This window comes from Nanorana parkeri, unplaced genomic scaffold (assembly GCF_000935625.1).
Source record: "Nanorana parkeri isolate BGI_ZX_2015 unplaced genomic scaffold, ASM93562v1 scaffold527, whole genome shotgun sequence".
NCBI lineage: Eukaryota > Metazoa > Chordata > Amphibia > Anura > Dicroglossidae > Nanorana > Nanorana parkeri.
Window position 1 is genome coordinate 216,728 of NW_017306795.1, and position 22,506 is coordinate 239,233.

Genomic DNA, 22,506 nt, shown 5'->3' on the forward strand with positions numbered 1-22,506 from the left:
TTCACATTATATATCACGCTCAATGATATATAAATGCCTCCTAGATTTTGATGGATTTTCACAACATTTTTTTTAACCTAAAATGTCCCTCTGCAGCATCTCTCACATTAAAATTAATTATATTTACAGTTTTACTTTTATCTCACAAGCAAATATTATTTCTTCACTGTGCGAGGAAGGTCTTCAATCACATTATCTCCACAAGGAAACCTTCAGGGATTTCAGCATAAGCCACAGTTATAGGACACCATAATTAGGGGGCACACCATGGCTTCCATCTGATTAATTTCCCATGCTCTCTAAGAAGTCATATTCCACGTTTTCCTCAAGTTCCTTCATCACCCTTGTAGTGTCTTCTACTGGGTATTCCACAGAGCCGTAGAGGCCTTGTGCCATGCTAGAACTTTTTCCCTTTGCTTTAAACACATAACTTAGTGTCCTGAAAAACGGCACGAGCTGGGTGATCTTGGATATAGAATGGAGACCAAGGAGAGGGAACTCATTCCTCTTCAAACTAGAGTCTTCGGCTGCATGTTCCTGAGAGTAAAGAGTATGAGCGTAAGTACAGTTTATATCATACAAGCAATTTCATGTACCTTGAAATAAGAAAAAAAGGATGGTGACAATGACACCGACACTGATGAGCCGAACACCCCCCTGTTCGGTTCGTATTCGAACATTCGAAATGGCCGAAATGTTCGAATACGAAATCGAACTCAATGCAAGTGTATGGGGGTCGAATGTTCGACCCCCATACAGTTGCCGGTACATGTAATAAATACAGTGTACTGGCCCCCTTACCTCCGCTGCTGTCCCGGCCTCTGGTCCCCTGGTCCGTCCACTCGCTGTCCCGGCCTTCGGTCCCCTGGTCTGTCTGCTCGCTGTCCCGGCGGTCCGTCGGCTTTTCTCCTTCAGTCTGGCCGCGGCTACTCTGCCCCGCCCCCCTGCCTCCACTTCGTCTGCAGGCTGGGGGCCATACCTTCAGGCCCCTCCTCCGCTGAGCCCTGATTGGGCAAAGTCTTGCACCTGACCTTTGGTCAGGTGCAAGACTTTGCCCAATCAGAGCTTCAGTGGGCATTTTGTATTATGGAATGTACGCGGTCGAACAGACCGCGAACATCCCATAAAGTTCGGCGCTCGTCGAGCACTCGAACTGCCGATGTTCGATTCGAACTCATGTTCGAATCGAACACTCGGCCCATCCCTAAATGACAGTACACCAACTGTTCAATGTTCACCACTCTGCTCTGCCAATCTCTCCACTTGCCCAATGAATACAATTCAAACTGGCAACAACAACATACAAAGCCATCTACAACTCTGCCCCCTGCTACATCACCCACCTTATCACAAAATATCACCCAAATAGTCCTCTCCGCTGCACTCAAGACCTCCTGCTCTCCAGCTCCCTCATCACCTCCTCCCATGCTCACCTTTGATACTTCTCCAGAGCCTCTCCCATGCTCTGGAACTCCCTACAACAACCTACTCGGCTGTCCCCTACCCTTTCTGCCTTTAGACGATCCCTGAAAACTCATCTCTTCAGGAAACCCTATCCCACCTCAACAATCTAACTGTTCTTTTACCTTTTCCATTAACTATTACATGATCTATCATCAAGTCACGGTGGTGAAACGAGTGAGAGGCTTTGCCGTGGGAGGAGACTCACGGTGATGTACATGTTGCATATCATACTTTGGATTTTGTTTCTTGGGATTTGTTTGGATTTACTTCAATAAAACTTTGGAATTCACTTACTCTGGTTTTGTGCGGCTGATCTTTTGGAGATGGATTTAGCAAAGTGATAAGACTGCCTCTCACCTAGCAAAGTCTATGCAACAGTTTTTCGGTGTATTTGGACCCCTGCAATCCTGGGCAGCTAAATATGACAGATTTACAACTGAATAATGAGACAGGTTTTCCTTTTAAACTGATGCAGAATTCAGACATGGTCAGGGCCAGGTTTTATCCTTTAGATTGTAAGCTCTTAGAGCGAGAACCTCTTCCTCCGCTTGTATGGAATTGTTTCATAACTGTACTGTCTACCTGCCTGTATAATATTAATATTGTAAAGTGCTGAACAAACTGTTGGCACTGTAATAACTCTATATAATAATAATAATAGAAGAGTACATGACTCAAGCTGTAACCATGTTGTAGATCTGTCGCACATTCGGTCTCTCTGCTCCTGTTTAGCATTGCCTTGCCGAGCGACGGAATGAATAAATGTGCCCCATAATGTTGTTTAGGGTAAGATGGCATTATGAAAGCTCCCAGGTAAATACTCACCCCAAACCGGAACTTCATGAGTTCCAGTATCCGAACAACATGAGGTTTACATTCTTGGTGGTTCTCTACCACTTCTGCAGGGATGACACAGGCCTCCGTGTCTACCTCAGGGACAAACGCCCATCTGTACCTGCACGACAATGAAAACAAAGCCAAATTACCAGATCAGCAATGATTATGTACACTACTGGGAGGGATTGTGTTTCTGCCAGATACATTTAATATTTCTGGACCAACCAGACCTGGTTGGTCCAGAAATATTAAATGTAACTGGCAGAAACACAATATACCATACCACAATATACCATATAGATACCATACCATTGCCCCCACTTATACCTCATCTTTTCTAGTTGAAATTACCTGAACATGAGTCTGCAATTAAGTCTTTGATAGACTAGAAAACCATTTCTTACTCCCCCTTTTACACTGTCATACTTTCACCTAATTAGTCATTTTCCAGTTTGAACCACTGAAGGGCACTACTGGTCCTGGGCCTATGAGCCCCACATTTACAGTCATGGATCTGGCCATCTCCAAATACATTATCTGGCCTCCACAGTTGTCAGGGGAAGGGTTACCTCTCCAGGGACACCAACAAGCACCTTTTTTTTCAGCCTGGAACAACCATGATTAAACAAGGAGTGTCTCTGAATAGCCGGGACATCTGGTCAGCCTATGCTAAGCAAATAAGAGTGCCACGTATTTCTCATGTATACAGCACTGGCATGTTACCCAATGCTATACGGAGTACATGATGATGATTCACATCAGTCCCTGTACCCACACACGACTACACTCTAATACAGGGGTAGCCAAACTCCCGCCCTCCAGCTGTGGTAGAACTACAAATCCCATGAGGCATTGCAAGATTCTCACAGCCACAGGCATAACTCCCAGAGAGAGAGATGCATCATGGGATTTGAAGTTTCACCACAGCTGGAGGGCCGGAGTTTGGCTACCCCTGCTCGAATGTGTCTACCAAAGTCTATCATTATGCACATATACACATTAGGTCCAAATTGAGCAGACAATGGTGAAACCGTTGTTGGGTTTTTAGGGTTGTGGAAGAAAACTATAATATTTCAAGTAAACTAAGACAGAGGGGAACATACAAATGTCATGCAGATAGTGTCCTTAGCGGCAGTCAACAAAAGTCTATGGGGACTTACATCTGAAACAGAGGCATCTTGTCCGGGGGGAAGGAAAGTGCGGTGTCCAGGAACTTGCTTGCAGATAAATACATGTCCAAGCTGTTCTGCTGGATCTCCACATATACAGGCCCATTGCTCTCTGCCAAGGCGGCTTTCTGTTTGTTTGTCTTGCTATTCCTATGAGGAATAAAGTTAAGGGAATTGATAACACGACACAAGATGCAATACATGTGCTTATTAGGGAAAATGGGACCTTCCATGGCCCTAATAGTCCGGTAGAACAATCAGACCTTGGGCCCTTTCCAAGGTTTAATACATGAAAGTGTGCTACACGATAAAAATCATGTCACCAATACCAACCAATGAGTTTCTGTTATGTTTGCAGGTTCAAAAATGAGATGAGCATTCTAAAAGGTTGCTGTAGGCAGCAATACTTTATGACAGTAACACAATTTTAATACATTAGCCCCCGACTGTTTGAAAGAGTCAGTTGATGTTTCAGGTTTTGGTGGATGGTTTGAATAACCACCAGCTATTGGTATTTTCCTGGGACTTCGCCCAGATTTCAGCTCCCAAGTTCCCAGCTCCGTCCACTTCCCTTATTTTTGAATCCTATAATGTTACATTGTGCAGAGACATTGAAAAGAAAAGAACTCTGGGCAGTTACAAAATTAACCCTTGCAGTGGGGCTACCCCAGGATTAAAAGGAGAACTATGGGGTTAGGGCTTTTCCCCATAGTTCTCCTTAGGGTAACGGGAGGACACAAACTAGCGTTCTCCTGTCACCCTAGGCTCAGTATACCGCGACCTACTGCTTGCGGTATACTGAGACGCCGCAGCTGAAGCGGATCCCGACAATTATGTCTGGATCCGCCCAGATGCGTGACTGACAGCTGGCTCTGCCTACCTAGAGGCAGAGCCAGCTGTACCCGCCCCCTCCACCGTCCGTTCCGCCGATCAGCGCTAGAGGATCGGAGCGGGATGGGGGAATCCAGCCCCTCCCCTGTCACGGCAGAGAGCTGTGACAGGATCAAGAAGTGAGGGAACGCCGGTATGTGTTCGCTCACCTCCCGATCTACTGAGCCGACCTGTGACAGTCTCATTGTCACAGGTCGGCTAGAACTATGAGGTGAGTGAAAAGCACTCACCTCATACTTCTCCTTTAAGGGGTTGTTTTTCTCTAGGGTCTAAAATAAAGAAAGATATACTCACCGGAACCTCGACCCTGCCTGGCTGCCTGGGCTCCAGCGGTCTAAGGATCCGTGAGTCATCATGTCCAACACAGAGTATCGCAGGGGTAGCCAAACTCTGGCCCTTCAGCTGTGGAGGAACTACAAATCCCATGAGGCATGGCAAGATTCTCACAGCCACTGACATGACTCCCGCAGAGAGATGCATCATGGGATTTGTAGTTTCACCACAGCTGGAGGGCCAGAGTTTGGCTACCCCTGGTGTATTGGATGTGAGGATGCCAAGGGACATGGAGCCCGGGGGAAAAGAGGAGCGTGGTCTCTGCCGAAGGATCGAGGTTCCGTTGAGTATAACTTCTTTATTTTAGACCCTAGATGAAAATTAGACTTTAACCCTTGCAGTGTGGGGGTAGACCAGAGTTCTGTAAAGGGTATCTATGGTCAAAAACTAAAACTAAATTTGTATTTCTATATTGAATTTCCACAAGTTCTCTCCCACTCCTCATAACCATATCTATGTAGACGTTTGTTAACTTACTTATTGAAGATGAACATGTCACCACTCTCACAAAGCCTGCCATCTGAACTACAACTCAACTCTTTCCCCCAGTCTCACAGTGAACACAGGAAACACCCACAATGTAATATCATGCATTGTTCGCTGGAAGAAGTGTAGTCCATGTGGTCTTGAGATATGGAGATTGCATCACATCGAGCAGCAGGGAAAGAGACACAAAGCACACTGGGAATCCAGGAAGTTGGTGAAAGTGATGGGCAGATGGAAGGCAGCACTCACTACATAAAAGGGATTTTTCCAAGTAAGTTTTAATTTTATTATTTAAAAAACAACTCTAGTATGTATTCCTATTACAATGCGGATGTTATAACAGGAGAGGATATGCTGGGACTTTAGAACTAAAATAACTGCATAATGATGATCACTGTCTTCTTTTTGGATTTGTGTTTTGTTTTATATGATGGAGAATGGAACTTGCAGAAAAGATCCCTCATGAGATTGCGGGGCAGAGCAGAGAATTCCAGTAGAAAGATTCTGGGAGATAAAAGAAGCCAGTGGGTTAGCTTACCAGGTTCCACCTGAAAGATTCCCTGTGGGTGGACTGACCCTCTAAACCTCATTTACGTTGGGTCACATTTATAAGTAAAACAAGAAATGTCTGCGCTGTCCATAGCTTCTAATCAATCTTCTATTCTCCCTCTCATTTCCTAGAGTGTCCTAATGATGTCTATCTGACAAATGGAGAAATGACACCCACTGTTGTGCAAAAAATGGAAACTTGGCATCTCTTACTTTGACGTGGTCTCCTCTTCCACCAGATCTTCCTGTAGTTGAACAAACACGTGTATCTGAAAACAAGAATATACATTGTATGAATATACAGGATTTGTGACAGCTCATGCAATCTCAAAGGTTACAGGGGCCTGTTGTAAACAGATTAGGAAAAACTTGATGTGTGCTGTTGAGTGTTGGCCGAGAGAGCCGCGGCCCGACCCGTCTACGTTCTGCCAGCACAGGGAAGTTTAATACCGGCTGCGGTATTTGGCAGCTAAAACAGACCTGTGTTTATTACAGTACATGCAGTCTGACAACATTACAGTAACACATTACCAGGGTTTAATTTGGCTTTAAGAAGATCTTCTGTCTTCTGCCTGATGGGTTTGAATGAATATGTACTATGTTATCACAGTAGGGGTGGCCAGGCTCCCTCACTGGCAATTTAGGGAAGAAGGATGATACATCTGATGCATCCTATGAAGGCAGGTGACATTTTTGGGCAGTTACTTTACAATGCTGACATCCGCCCCCCCTTGGTCTTGCAGTGATTAGATCATCTGGAAATAATCCTTCCAAATCCCTTGTTTCAGGCATATTAACAACATAAACTAACTAATGGTCTTTTGTGAATCCTGGTATAGCAAGCACAGAAGGACGGCTCATAAATAACACATTGAGCTTTAGGTAAAAGGTATCTGTAGTCCAAAACTAAATAGAAATTTGTGTTTCGATATTGAATTTCTATAAGTTCTGCACCATTCCTAATAACTATATCCATCTAGAAGTTTGTAATGTAAAGGTAGTTACTGAAGATGCCCATAGGATGGACTTCCTCATTGACACAATTTCCCTCAGCCCGGTGAATATGCACTACAACTCAAGGTTTGAACAATGTAACATTATCATTGCCTGCTGGAAGCAATGCATGATGGGATATGTAGACTTGAGAAATGGAGATTGCATCACAACGAGCAGCAGGGAAAGAGACGCAAAGCACACTGGGGGTCCATGAAGTTGTTGGAAGTGATGGGCAGACAGAAGGCAGCGCTCACTACATAAAAGGGATTTTTTAAAGTAAGCTTTGATTGTATTTTCAGAGACAAGTCCAGTATGTATTCCTATTACAATGCTGATGTTATAACAGGACAGGATATGCTGGGACTTTACAACTCCTTTAACTTGGAAACATCGGATCCCCTTGACATCTCTATACTCACCAATTCAGTCACCATAATCGGCCACAACGAGGTAAGGTGCTGCGGGGAAATTCTCAGAATCAAAACACGGAAAAACAGGAACATCTGAGCCGCCATTATAGCCGTCTGCCCCACGCGAATATTTTCTGTCAGACGTTCTGAAGGTAGCCAAAAATACACAGTATGTGATTTCATAGCAAAATGTTGCTTAATTACTGCAACTTTGTCATCAGAAACAAATTATATGGTTGAAATAGACAGATGTACAGAGGCGGGCTTATGGTAGTCATACTCCTGGATGTCAGATGGCGGTGGGGAAAGTACCTTGTATTAGAGGAAGATACAAATGGTACTGGTCCAGTTCTCCGCTGAAAACGGCAAAGCCCTGTCGCTTCTGTAGCATGGCCTTCTGCTCGCTGCTGGGGTACAGCTTCAGTGAACTGCTGGGCATGTCTATAGAAGAAATACAAAGAGGGAGATTGACTGAGCAAGTTCCAAATCAGATGCACTTCCAGTGCCAATCCAGCTGCCTCGCAACACAAACAGCAAAATAAACATATCTTCTAAGTCTAGGGTGGTGTTCCCTTTACTATTTTAATATAACACAATGACAGTGCACTTACTCATCAGATCCTTAAACATGGTTTTCTCGTGGGTCAAAAGGTGATCGATGATTGACTTCCAGCTAAAGAGTAAGAATAAAGATGAATCAATGAAGATAAAACCAAAATATTACATAATACAAGTACGCATCTTTGGGAATATGTCATGGGGCACTAAGGTGAATGTGGCTAAATGATTACTATTACCGCTATTAGGGATGCACCGATACTAGTATTGGTGCCGATACCGGATATTTGGGCGAGTATAAAACGCAAGGCTCTGCAGTACAGCATATTGATGGGAACAGATGCTGAGAAATAATGACTTTCCTGATGTCCATACATTTTGTTACAACTATAAATGCAGAAACACCCAGGACATTGCATTAGGTGGAAATGAGCTCTGAAACCTAAAGTGACCCTGTCATCTGCATACAGTGGTTCCTCCCTCTGGCCCCTATGTCACAATGGGAAACAGTAGTCATATATGAGCCAGTAGAAGCAACCACAGAATGTGGTGGGGACCCCGGCATCTTGTACACCTGGAAGTGTGCTGCATACCTCTCACCTTTTTGAGGCGAGAAGAGGGACTTTTTAGCACAATGTATATAGGCAAAGGACACAGCCGTGCTGCACCCCCAGTTACATAAACCACGAAGGATTAATATGCAACCAAATGATTGGTTAAAGGAGAACTATGGGGTTAAGGCTTTTCCCCATAGTTCTCCTTAGGGTAACGGAAGGACACAAACTAGCGTCCTCCCGTCACCCTGAGCTCAGTATACCGCGAGCTGTACTGAGACGCCGCAGCTGAAGCGGATCCCAACAATTGTGCCGGGATCCGCCCAGCTGTGGGACTGACAGCTGGCTCTGCCTATCTAGAGCAGTAAGCTGTACCCGCCCCCTCCCCCGTCTGTTCCGCCAGTCAGCACTGGCGGAGCGGGGAGGGGGGAATCCAGCCCCTCTCCTGTCACGGCAGAGAGCCGTGACAGGATCGAGAGGTGAGCGAACGCCGCTATGTGTTCGCTCACCTCCCGATCTACTGAGCCGACCTGTGACAGTCTCATTGTCACAGGTCGGCTACAACTATGAGGTGAGTGAAAAGCACTCACCTCATAGTTCTCCTTTATGCTCACAAATGCCTTTTTCAAGACTACTTTTCCTCAGAACCAGATTAACAAAATAAAAAATGCAAGAATTTAGAGGTTGAGGAAACGGTTTAGTGTACTATACTACTTTTGGTAGTTAAATAGTACATTTTATTTATAGAGGTGTATATATCAGACCAAAAACAGGGACAATGGAGGAGGAAAGATGGACAGAGGGATTTGGTTCTAGAAGTGGGACGGTCCGGAAAGTTAGGAAGAGTTGGGAGCTATGGTGCCTCACGTTTCCCCTGAATAGACAGGAGAATGTCCATGGGACAGGAATGTAGTAAAAGATTTCTTTTCCATAGAGTATGTCTTATTATTTTGCCTATGCTATGACAGGGTCACTTTATCCTTTATAACATACTACTTTATCTTATTTATACTATTTCATTCTCTTACTGAAGGCACGATGTGTCCATCTGAAAAAATCCTGGGTCCATGTACAAGTCGAGGACCTCCTTCTTCCAGGCTCGTTTGGTGTAGGCGTAGCCGCTGAGGCTGCTGAGAAGCTGGGCGCCGGCACGGAAACTCGGAGCGTTATATGCACTGGAATAACGAGACAATAATTAGGTAAGACAGGGAAACGGAAACTTTAGCTATCAATAGTATTTACTTGTCACTGTTCCGCTGTGCCTGTAGAGATAGTTGAAGTTACTATAATGTCCATTTTTATATGTTTACACTTTGTCTATGGCAGCGTTTTCCAACCTTTTTTCAGTCACGACACCCTTTAAAAGTATGAAAAATCTCAAGGCACCCTACTCTGAAATGTAATGGATTTGAAAGGGAAGCCATGCAAAAACACAAAACTAATGAGGCCCCCCTTTACAATAAAGTCCCCTCTTCACGCCAGGAGCCCCCTCCTATTATATTTAAGGCCCCCCTCCCACAATATGAACCCTTCTTCACAACACAGCCCCAGGGCCGGATTTACTCTCTGCTGCCCCAAGGCCAGGTTCCTCAAAGTGCCCTCCTCCCCGCCAACCCCCCCTCCCCCCACCAATGGAGAATGGTAACCAGATGGCGGGGCGGCAAGGTTGGTTTACATTTTTTTTATGACAAAAAAATAAGGAGAAGAGGTGGGGCTTCTCTGAGAGAGAACCACCATTCCTGCTATAAGAAGAGGCATCTGTATACAAGAACATGGTATACTAATTATGTTTGTCAAGGCCATCTAGCCTCACATTATAACTCTGGAATGGTTATTTGGAGATCAATCTGTTTTTCTTTTTCTGTTTTGTAATGTGCACATATCAATTAAGTTTTTAAACGTCTTTTAACCTTTGTATAATAAAATATTCTTGTTTTATCATGTGGTAATTTTTGGTCTTTGTCACTTGGTACCTAAAAAGCCCCACCTCTTCTTATTTTTTTTGACTTGATACATTAGGGGTGTGGCATCTTTTATTCAGAACCTGGTCACGATTATGTGACCTACATTTATTTATTTTTTTCTTTATTATTATTTTACTCCTTTTATCACTTTTTTTAAAATCTTTTACCTTTTTTATAATTTTCTCTTTAACGTCTCAGTGTTCACATGGAGCAGAGTGGAGAACGGACCTGCAGGCTGAATACAAGTCTTCTCGGCCGGGATCACTTGTACAAAACGAGTGGCGGCTTCCCTGCTGTACTAAATTTAGAAAAAAAACTACCAGCCTGTCACCCGGAACTGCATGTCCCGGGTGTCGGGCGATAGGAACTCCACACCCTTGCTGCACCTCTACTCCCTGCTACCCCGGGGCCCGGCCTTGGTGGCCTTGTGGGAAATCCGGCCCTGTACAGCCCCCCCTTCACAACACATTCTTCCCTTCACATCAAAAGCTCTTCCTTCACATCAGGAACATTCCCTGAGGAAGCCACACGGCACCCTGGTTGAGAGAGTCTGGTCTAGGGAATGCAGTTGCTTTGGTAAGTACAGGTGAAACTCGAATAATTAGAATATCGTGCAAAGTTCATTTATTTCACTAATGCAACTTAAAAGGTGAAACTAATATATGAGATAGACTCATTACATGCAAAGCAAGATAGTTCAAGCCGTGATTTGTCATAATTGTGATGATTATGGCTTACAGCTCATGAAAACCCCAAGAACCCCAAATCCACAACCTCAAAAAAGTAGATTATTAAATGCAATCAATAAAACAAGGATTGTACATAGAACAATATCGGACCTCTGAAAAGTACAAGCATGCATATGTACTCAGTACTTGGTTTGGGCCCCTTTTGCAGCAATTACTGCAATTACTTTTGCATGATATTCTAATTATTTGAGTTTCACCTGTATGTTATGTTAGCTCCACCGGGGCCATTTGAGGGCAGAGCATGGAGAAAATAGGTATGCCTTCACCAATGTGCATTTCAGAAACTATTAAAAAGCCATTGGGATCTCTGTTGGAACAGTGTGACATAATGAAGGAATGCTGTTGCAACTAGTGGTGCTTGCTCTACAATACTAATAGTTTATGTTATCACCCCCATTACTGGTTTACTTTACAAGTTACAAGAAGCAGTTTAGTTACATTACACAACACATTGGTAATTACAGAATGTTCAGAAGTGTCCGAGACCAGCCCGGTCTTCAGTGGGATTACCTGTGATTTCGCAAATAAGGAAAGACATGGTAGAGGAGGCGGGATATTAGTGGAACAGCTTTCTCCTTCTCATCACTTCTGTAAACCATGTCCAGCAGTGTGGCCAGGACCTTCACAAGAATAAAATGTCTGAATGAGATCTCTTAGAGGACATCAGCCTTTATATCATGCAGAAATGAGAGGCTCTGCCTTCCCCATGTTCAGGTGTCTGGATTGTCAGTCTGCCATTGTTTTTAAAACCTCAAATAATGGGATTTATGGACTGTTGAGGGACACAGGACATTTGGGTTATACTGCCACCAACAGTAAGATTGGACACTGGTAAACAAAAAAAACCCTGTAGGCCAGCCCTGGATAACCCCTCCTACTTAGATTTGTAGCAAAACAATACCAAGAGCATGATCATAAAACACAGAGAAGTAGGACCTGTGTCCTTCAATGGACTCCAATTAAAGGATTTTATGGTGCTTCCAAATTCCTATTTTAGGCTCCAGGTATGATTGGAAACTCTGCCAAGGAGATTTACCCACTTATTAGCCATAGATTATAATCTACCTTTTGTCTTTCCGAAACTTAGAAACTGTGCCAAAAATACCAATTCACACTCTGATGTAATATGCTTATGAAATGTATATACAAAGGGTTGTCACATCCCATATTATATACACCCATCTTCTCATATCATCTATTATTCCAGCTTTCAGAACGGAGGCCACCCACATAGATTGCTTACCAGACTTGTGGCCAGTGCCACCGTCGTACAGAACATAAAGAGACCCTGTGACGTCTCTAAACAAATCAAAACACCTAGGGCCGACTGACTTATTGAATTGAATCATATTGATTGAACATATGCAGTGGGGCTGCGCTGGCCGCGGTTTCCATTGCAGCCCCAACGCAAGACAATGCAATCTGCCTAGTCACGAAGGGGCTCGGTTCACACCACCACACTGCAATGGGAACGTGGTGGTGTGCGCTGAAAAAAAGTACGGCATGCTGTACTTTTTTCAGAGAAGCAGGATGCAATGCGGAACTCCCCCCCCCCCTGTTGTGCCCATAATAGAACTAAATTAAATGTCACTTGCATTGGATTTACTAATAAACCTGCAATCAGACAGTAATGAGAGAGGAAATCGCTCACCTCTGCAAGCATGGAGAGGGCGTGCACACTGTAAACAGATGGCGCAGAGGCGGAGACCATGGATGACTGCGCTGCGGCATTTTCCTCTGTGTGGAGAAAACATATGCAATTTATTCATGATATATATAACAGAAAGGAACAGAACTTAACCCAGAATTCCTTAAAAGGTCTCTCCTGATACCTTCTTGCATATGACACATATGAAAAATGTTTGAACCTTTAGGAATCAAGGTACGGTGTGGCGTGTTGTGTTTTAAATAGGATTGTCTTTTGTTCAAAAAGATTAGGCCACATTTTTGGAACGATTCAAGCAGAAGTGCAAAAGACTCCTGAGGAGCAACAACTGTATATTAAGACAGAAGACCACAACTAGTTGTAGTACATGAGCTAAGTCAATCCTGAAAAAGTAGCACTGAAAAAAAGGCTGAAATGACTAAAAATCATAAGACACATTCTTCAAAACATCACAATTGATAAAATTTTAGTATAATATCACTTGACAATGGAGTATGCGCGGCAAATGGGGTGTATTAAGGGCCTGCGTTGATGGACTTTGGGTTGATGGCATCAGTTTGAGATGATTCTGATACCATGAAGAATTCATTGACAGGTGCATTTGACCTGCAGTTGACCTGCTTCAAGCAGGTTTTAGATTCCCATTGACTTGTATGGGAAATTTAAAATCTGTTTGACATTAACAAAAGCCCTTTTAGGCCCGATGCAGACCTCCGTGATCGCGCAGTCCTAAACAATGCAGGCAGCAATTGCAGAAAAAAGGTACATGTACCTTTTTCTTGCGATACACGACGCGCGGCTGTTTTAGCACGGGCGGAATCGCGGCTGGAAACCGTGCGACTGGGGTGCCATTAGAAAATCATGGCACCCACAGCGCGATCGGCCTTCCACACAGGACCTAAAAAATAAAAACCATGTTAAAGATTCCATCATCTTACCATACTGCTCTTCATCACCATCCGCATCATCCAGAGAAACTTGTGGCTGGGCCTTCACCTCCAGGTTCCTGCTCAGCCAGCTAGTCTGTTCTAAAGAGGAGCCGGCCACGTTTCCCACCGACTCCAGGATCTTCTGTGTCACCTCCTGTAAGGGTTCACATGTGATCAATGGAGGATATTTAACTTGTGGTGGCACATGTATGAACTGATACCCATGAATGATATGGATAGAAATGGCAGATCTTACATTGGTGCTTTATGTATGCTATTACGCATCAGGGAAAAGCGGACAGGACACATGGGAAAATGGTGGAGCAGGGCAGGGCTGCACAGTGCCAATCAACATTGTTATGAATCACGCCAAGGTGCGAGGTGTCATCCTTGACTCGGACCTCACCTTTGTTCCCCACATCCAATCACTATCCAAATCCTGCCACCTACACCTTTGTAACATCTCCAAAATGAAACCGCACCAATGAAAACGCAAAACTACTCATCCACTCCCTTGTTATCTCTCATCTTGACTATTGCAACTCCCTCCTCATTGGCCAACCTCTACACAGGCTCCTCCCCCTTCAGTCTATCATGAATACAGCTGCCAGACTAATTCACCTGACCAACTGCTCAGTGTCTGCAACCCTCCTCTGCATGTAATAATAATAATGTGTTCTCTACATCACGTGACATTTCAGGACTGAACAGTAGTGGAGCTTTCAGTGAATATGTGCTTTGCAGGTTTCATCAGCACAGACAGACATCATGGTTCTCTAATGGCTTACCTGCAGATCCTTCTGGTCTTTCTTGCTCTCTAGGTTTGGAGTCCTGGTTACAAAGTCATTCAACATGCTGGAGGGAGACATACATATAGCATAAGATACCCGGATACATACATGTCGTCTTCTGACGTGACCTACAGGTGCTGGAAATGTAGTATCATTATTGTCATAGGATAACATATTCCAAAGGGCGCAGGAAGGACACGAAAACCCATCTTGGTAGTGATGTAGCAATGGTACCAATTAGGTTACTCACTGAATGTCTTAAGGGAAAGAGTGCCGTGCAACTCAAGTGGAAATCATCAAACTATACAGAGAATTTCTTTTTACACAGTAGATAATAGTAATTTGTCACATTGTTAGTTTTATAGATTAGATTAGGGAAGGGAAAAAACACTCGTCTGTTTATTTTTTTGCTTTCTACAGGTGTGTGCTTATTAAAAAATCATTAAGTGAATTTTTAAAAGTAACTAGTGTAAATACTTGACCTGGTATAAGCCTCTTCCAGTCCCCGTACAGCAGAGCCCAGACTGGAAGAGGGAGAAGTAGCACAAGGAGCCAATCAGCTGTGCTGCAGTGGTCATGTGCTTACAAGTAACATGCTGATAGGAGGTGAGGGCAGAATGACAGAGATGAGCTCATCAGTTTGCTGCTTCTCCTTCACTGTCCAGTCACAGGCTGGAGGAGGGGACCTAGTTCTATTACTTAACTGCAGTAAGGAAAAAAAGTCAGGGTCTCCAGGCTGGCTGGACTGTGTGGCAGAGCTGTGTAAATCTCAAAACTGGATGGTCAGAAATATAAATCCTTTAGCAGGCAAACCAGCTCCCATATATGTGACACTAACCTCAGAAGAAACTCTTAAAAATACATTCAGGTACCATAACTATTAACAAAAATGTATCTTATTTGTGTGTCACTCGGCTGTAGATCCTCCAATCATCTCTGAATTGGTGCTGACACTGTCCTTCCTTCTGGAGGGGGGCTACAACACACACAGGGATCATGGGGGACTGTGATAGGAGGCTGAGCGGTGTGGGAGGAGCGACACTGGCTGCTCACAGCGCTCTCCTCCCGCAGCGCTCGGCCGGCTGTCACACTTTCTCTCCTCCCCGCTGGGCCACAGAGCAGCGCCCAGCGGGGAGGAGAGAAAGCAGGGATGCACAGCTGTATCGGCAGGAAAATGGCACTTTTGGCATTATGCTAAAAGTGCCATTTTCGGCCGATATATCGGTGCATCCCTAACAATCACAATGTAAATTAGTAACTTAAACATGAAATTGTAGTCCATCACAGGAGTGAGCTTGGAGCGAGTGATACACAGATAAGATACATTTTTGTTAATAGTTAAGGAACTTGAATGTATTTTTAAGATTTAAAGGAGAACTTTGAGGTGAGTGAAATTCACTCACCCTCATAGTTTGAGCTGACGTGTGACAATGAAACTGTCACATGTCGGCTCAGTAGATCGGGAAGTGAGCGAACACATACCGTTGCTCGCTCACTTCTCGATCATGTCCCTGCTCCCCGCAGGGATTCCCCCAGCGCTGAGTGGAGGAATGGACAGGGGAGGGGGCGGGCACAGCTGGCTCTGCCTCTAGATAGGTAGAGCCAGCTGTCACTCACGCAGCTGGGTGGATCTGGACAGTAATGTCGGGATCCGTCCCGGCTGCGGTGCTCTCAGTATACCGCGAGCTGTATTGCGATATATTGAGCTTTGGGTCACGGAAGGACGCTAGTGTATGTCCTCCTGTGACCCTAAAGGGAACTATGGGGAAAAACACAGTTTATTGTCACTTTAATTATTCAACTATTTTCCTGGAGTTCACCTTTTAAACATTCACCAGCAGTATAGAGAGGAAGTAGAATCTACCTTAAGAGAAGGAAATAACCAGGTGGTGCCAGATTGAGAGAAACGGATTCCTTTAGCAGCGTCAGTAACGGCTGGAAATTTTCCTGCATATCAGACGGAGAAAGTCTGAAAGAACAATAATGAAAATCACGTTACATCCTTGACTCGCACCCATCCACTTACTGTAGTACTGCTTCACCCAAAACCCACGACTGGAATTGTCCTCAATAAAAGTCTGCATTGCAGCACATAGCTTGTGATACCAGCCTCCCCCTTGTGACCGTAGAAAGTCCTGAAGGATATGAACACTGCACTGGACCTGTATCGGCCAGGCAGCCGACACAGACCTCCTAATAAAAGGTATATTTATTTTTTAGATATATTTTTTTATTGAAACATAAGAGCAATCATAATGACAACTTAATGAGAAAACAGGAGAACATAAAATAAAAAATGAATAAAATAAAATGCATAGGACATTACTATCATGATTATCACAGAGCAAAAAAGATGAAAGAAATTGTTGTATTCGTACAAATATCTCACCCGCACGTAGAATTAAAAGCAAAGTGCAAAATAAAACGAAATCAAATGAAACAGCAGTAAAAAGTGTGTGCCGCATTGTACTGAAATGCATGCTATCCCATGGGGCCAAGAACTTGAACAAAGCATTAGGTGTACTGGCCAATGACTCACAACCAATAGTCAGAGAGCAAAGGTTGATTAAATGTCGGGTGAGATCGGGTCACAAGTAGCTGAGCTGGTAAGCCATCTGTCCCAAATGTTGTTTTCGTTAGTGGAACATCCCCTGTGTTTAAAGTGACATTAAACCCCCAGATTTTTTAACATAAACCAATACTGTAATGTGTGCCTTACTGTAATCCATGGTTGTTTCCCTTCTCTTTGCTGCTCTTCTTTTTAAATCTGTTTCTCTTCTCATGCTGGGCAAAACTTCTGTTTTGCAGCAGACTGCCTTGTCTCAGGAATGGATACACGGTGTCTGTGTGTAGGTTTGCAACCTGAGCCAGCACTACAGGAAGAGGCACTCAGCTGCAAAGGGAAGTTCTCTCCAAGCATGAGAAGACATGAGGATTTAAAAGGAAGAGCAGCAAAGAGAAGGGAAACAACCATGGATTACAGTAAGGCACACATTACAGTATTGGTTTATGTTAAAAAATCTGAGGGTTTAATGTCACTTTAATATTAATAATTAGGTATAAATTACATTTTCATATTAATGTGATGAACTCGTTAAAAAAAAAAATAGTGATTGCATTCTTAACAAAAAAGGAACTGAACTCTGGAAGTTGTGCCCAAAAAAGCAGAGGGCAATGGACTAGTTGCCAGTATTGCCTGTGGTCTCCATGCAGCTGATCTTTCCCCATTACTGAATTACCATGTTTTTTTTCTTCATATCTCTACAGGTTGAACTTGATGGACTTGTGTCAACTAACCGTGTAACTATGTTCTGCACTATGTCTCTGTATAGAGGCAGCCATCTTGGGAGAGGCAGAGCTTTGCTTCCTCATGTCAGAACTTCAGCAAAGAGAACAAAGAGCTGCACAGTAGTGACATCTCCAAATTTGGTTAACTGTCAGAGGCAGCAGCCCCTTAGATCTCACACTGCAGATATATAGCTATGAGGATGTAGGCCCATGACTGCCTAGGCACCCTCACATACCAGGAAGTGCAGTGCTATTCATGGTACATGTGTAGGGTACTGCTTAGGCACAAGCCTAAGATAACAACATCTTCACAATCAAAAGCTTACTAAGCTAAATCCCCAAAAACTATTGTCCGGATTACAAAAAAATTTAGCTATTCCAACAGCATGGAAATTTCAGATTGACAGCACTTTGGCAGAATTAAACTTTCATTACCACTTTCTAACATATATTATGTCAGTAATGCATCCACTTCATTTGTGTTACCTTTGTATAAATGCGTAGCTGAACTGCAGCATGGGAATATCGACCAATGAGGACTTCTGGGGAAGAAAGACAGGAAAACATGAATGAATTAGGATCGCTGGGTCTGTCAAGGGAAGGTGATGCTGAAAGATAACAGGAATGGCCTACACCGGCAGTGTTACCTCTTCTCCTTTTATCTGCGGAGGCTTTTTGACAACCTCCTTGACCAGCTGCAATATGGTGTCAGTCTTCAATGTCTTTAGAGCACAGACGAGGTCCACTAATGTCAGCTGAGAGTCACTGGGTACTGGTATGATCTGCAGGAAAGAAAATGGAACTTTAAATGGATCCATGGAATTTGGCATGAGAATTCTGCAAATGCTGAACACTTTCCAGGTCGCTGGCCCTGCTCTCCTCTTTTCTGTCTTATGAGCCTTACTACTGGCATTGTGTGGGGTGCTTTACTAGTGAAGGCAGGAAAGGAGTACATAAGAGCCAAGAACCAGAAATCAGGTTTGTATTTCATTTGCAGAGCGAACTGTGTTTTGGAGGGCCACAGAAAATAGAAGTTGGGAAGAGGCTGTCTTATAAGCCTTACTACTGGCATTGTGAGGGGTGCTATACTAGCGAAGGCAGGAAAGAGTACATAAAGAGCCAAGAACCAGAAATCGGGTTTGTATTTCATTTGCACAGCAAACTGTGTTTTGGAGGGCCAGAGAAAATGGAAGTTGGGAAGAGGCTGGTCAGGGATGGACTACCAGAGCTTTGGATGTTTGACTCCATAATAAATGCTCTTTGGCCTGACCTAAAATATGTATTCTGTTTTGGTTCAGCCCTGCTTGCAGCATGCTTTCTTTCCCATGGCAATGCCAGGAGGTGAGACAGGGTGCGGGCATATGGCTGACGCTGGTGTTGGTAAGCAAGATGGTGAAGGAAAAGGACAATTATACAGAGCCGTAAATCTATAGGAACAACTTTAATTATCCCACTTAAGCTGCTCATAACACAGATGCCAGTCAGGCATGATGCATGTTCATATGGACGTGGGGAAAGTCATATGCTTTATATCTTGACTTAGTCTTTGTTTTGATAGCCATAGGCATCCAGTTTTGGTAAGCGACATTAAAGCAGATTGATCTTAGCAGGGAACATTTGCCAGCACATATTTTCAGGGCCCAGGAAGACTCTGCAATCAGTAGAACAGAAATGAAAAACATGCTACGAGTTACCTTGGATTTACTCTGAGCCTTGTTGAACCTCTTCCTCTTCCAGACAGCAGCAACAGCCGCTATCAGCTGAACCCCCAAATGTCCCGTCAGTGGATTCAGAAAATCTAAAACTTTCTGCTTCAAAGTCTGTAAACAAAACAGTTCAAGTTCTAAATCAATATCAATGTATGGAATTGGTTCACATCAAGTGAACTACAGCATGCTCTACATTAGTGGTTCTCAACCTGTATAATCTCAGGACCCACATTTGTCCCTGGTCATTAAGTCGCGACCCAAGTCGCACCGCACTGGAACGCATGGCATTGCAGTACTGCATGTTCTAGTGCAAACTATCAAATTGTGGACGGGAGGTGTGTTTGTGGTGCCATTCAAATGAATGGCAACGCAATGCACCTACTGCACCAATACGAACAGTAGGAGCGATTTCGTGGTAGCCTGTTATTAAAACACTGACAGACACACACAACCACAGACACAATCTCACACACTCACAGACATACACACTCCATCCATATGTGCATTGCTTGTACAGCTCCCTTGCACTTCCTGTAGAGGTGTCGGGAGTCAGAATGTGACATCACTCCAGTCATGCAAGGGAGCTGTAAGCAATGCACATATGTATGGAGGTCCCTTGCAGCCATACCCCCAGGTCACCCCACCTCAAGCTGACACAAGGCACCAGGCAGAATATTTTGAATGGCTGCTCGGCGTAAGAAATTACCTCATGCGGGAGGCTAAGGAGCCTCTCACCTAGTGCACTGGAAGGAATGCAGCGACCCACTGAACATGGGGTCACGACCCACCAGTTGAGAACCACGGCTCTACATGCATAAAAAGGAAATCAAACAGGGAAAGGCTGCATGGAATGGATTTCAGTACAAGGTCCCATAGATACATAGGCCCCATAGATACATAGGCCCCTCTCATAGATACATAGGCCCCATAGATACATAGGCCCCATAGATACATAGGTCCCATAGATACATAGGTCCCATAGATACATAGGTCTCATAGATACATAGGCCCCATAGATACATAGGCCCCATAGATACATAATTAATAGCACAGTGTTCATTACAAATTATATGCATTAGAGAATGATATTGTTTTTTCTTACTTTGGTGGTTTTGAAATAGACAGATGAAGAAGCTTTAATAGTCCCCAGAAGATCGGAGGGCCTCTTCTCTCGCTCCTGCTTGGTGATGACACTCCAGAGGAGGGAAAGACTATTGACAACACGTGGAAGTTCTTCAAGTAGGGCGTTACGAGCGTTCTTCAGATTAGCTGGGTCAGATGCTGAGGACTAGGAAGAAGATACAAGACAAAATAGATTTTTATATCTCAATGGCACAGATCTCAGAGCTAAAACAAGGAAAGGAGACTATTAATGAGGCTGTTGTGTTTGCTCATAGCAAGCAATTAGAATCGTATTATATTTTATGTTCTTTGCGTATAGGAAAAATGACAGCTGGGATTAATTAGGTGTTTGGGGGAAGGGGGAACCCACAGACAGAAGGTGTTCATCGCCAAAACCTGCCTTCTAAAAGGCCTGTGTTGATAGGCTTTGGGATTCTGTCAAGGGGCAGCTCGCTTTAAGCTGCATCCAGATACTGATATCAGTAGGAGACACTTCTGAGATCACACATAGTACAATGACATGTGCATTGGCCTGTAGCTGATCTCCTTCTAATCTGTATTTGACCTGCTTCTAAGCTGCATCAAGCTGTTTTTTTAATTCCTATTGATCTGTATGGGGAGAGAAGCATACGCATACAGAAGCTGGTGTTAAGAAACAACTATTGACACAACCCCAATTGGTAAAGCCCAGCTTGTCTATGGAAACTCTGAGATCCTCGCAGATATCCTTTGGCCAACCAATCACGGAGGAAAACTGTCTGTTTGAGATGGATTTTTGAGGATAGTCGCTATTGCTCTTCTGAGATATGGCTTGTGACAGGAGTGTCAGCTGAGTAGGTAAATATGCATTTCAGTAAAACATGTTTATGTCAGGATGTTTCTGTAAAATGGGTGCAAGGGTCAGATTTCCTAACACTGGTATGTTTATGGCTAGCCTTCACGGACACATTCATTTTGCATGCTTATATAGATGAGGCCAATTTGGTGACAAACATGAAAATTGAATTTATTTTAAAGAGACACTGTCACCCATCCACGCCCCTTCTCAGCCTCCAACTTGCAGGAGTTCACCCTGAGTAAGCGCCAGTGCCCAAGCTTACTTGGGTGAATAACGTCAATGCTCCCACTCCTCCATGTGACAGTGTTACCGTGCGGCTCAGGTACAAGCACAGTAACATGTGGCTTACATGCTCCCCCCCCACCTGAAAGCCTTTCTCCATTACAGCAATAGAGCGAGGGCTCCAATGGAGTGGAAAGAGGTGAGGGAGAGAGGATGGGTGAGTATACCTTGCTGGGGGGGGGGGGCTGAGATATCAAAAGGCACCGTCACTTCGCTCATATCAGCTAAAGTGACAATATCTTGTTAAATCTGTACTCCAGCAAGATATACATTATTAGAGAGAAATTAAATGCATTATTTAATGAGGCTATGTGTTCATTATATGCATAAATAAATACAACTAGTGTAAATACCTGCCTTTGTGATCAGTCTCTGGTAATTGCCTGTATGGCAGCACTCAGATTGGAAAAGGAAAGAACAATACTCTGAACCAATCATGCTTTGGGATACTGCACTGACAAGGAATATGCTGACAGAAGAAGGGAGGTAAGAGAGGTGACCTCATCAGACTGTTGCTGCTCGTTCACTGTCCAATCACAGGCTCAGAGGTCACTAACATGTCTATGCTGCCTGTCTGAATCTCAGGATTGGCTAGACAAATACATAGGAAGCTAGGAAGGTATAGCTATGAAAATTACTGGCTGTGATAGTTTCTATCTACAGAACAAAAACAAATGTTAGTTATTTTTATTACTTGCAGACAAAAAGACAAATGAATAAAAACAATACCTTCTTTGTCTGCATGGGATGATCCAGAAGGCAGAAATGACCAATGTTGGTAAGACCCTCCAGTAGTGTGAGTGGGTAATCGGGGGAGATATTCTCTCGTTTACAAGGTGTGCTGTTATGAGAAAATAAGAAAAACCCAATAAAATCTTCAGAAATGTTAAGTTACAACACCCATCATCCCCCCGCATCTCC

General features: G+C 43.8%; 1 protein-coding gene across 1 annotated transcript in view; it reads right to left on the minus strand.

Annotated features, from left to right (window-relative positions):
* Positions 1-218: 218 nt before the first annotated feature.
* Positions 219-22,506, minus strand: part of DOPEY2 (dopey family member 2) — an 84,987-nt gene continuing 62,699 nt past the window's right edge. Inside the window, exons 20-37 of the mRNA XM_018561491.1 lie at positions 22,315-22,426; positions 20,446-20,631; positions 19,329-19,454; positions 18,282-18,416; positions 18,121-18,176; positions 16,211-16,315; positions 14,344-14,410; positions 13,565-13,709; positions 12,612-12,697; positions 11,471-11,580; positions 9,276-9,422; positions 7,747-7,808; positions 7,448-7,576; positions 7,145-7,281; positions 5,943-5,998; positions 3,462-3,620; positions 2,290-2,419; positions 219-537 (exon numbers count right to left, since the gene is read on the minus strand). Of these exons, the coding sequence (XP_018416993.1) occupies positions 283-537; positions 2,290-2,419; positions 3,462-3,620; positions 5,943-5,998; positions 7,145-7,281; positions 7,448-7,576; positions 7,747-7,808; positions 9,276-9,422; positions 11,471-11,580; positions 12,612-12,697; positions 13,565-13,709; positions 14,344-14,410; positions 16,211-16,315; positions 18,121-18,176; positions 18,282-18,416; positions 19,329-19,454; positions 20,446-20,631; positions 22,315-22,426 (2,203 nt within the window). The 3' untranslated portion in view covers positions 219-282. The remainder of the gene's footprint in view (positions 538-2,289; positions 2,420-3,461; positions 3,621-5,942; positions 5,999-7,144; positions 7,282-7,447; positions 7,577-7,746; positions 7,809-9,275; positions 9,423-11,470; positions 11,581-12,611; positions 12,698-13,564; positions 13,710-14,343; positions 14,411-16,210; positions 16,316-18,120; positions 18,177-18,281; positions 18,417-19,328; positions 19,455-20,445; positions 20,632-22,314; positions 22,427-22,506) is intronic.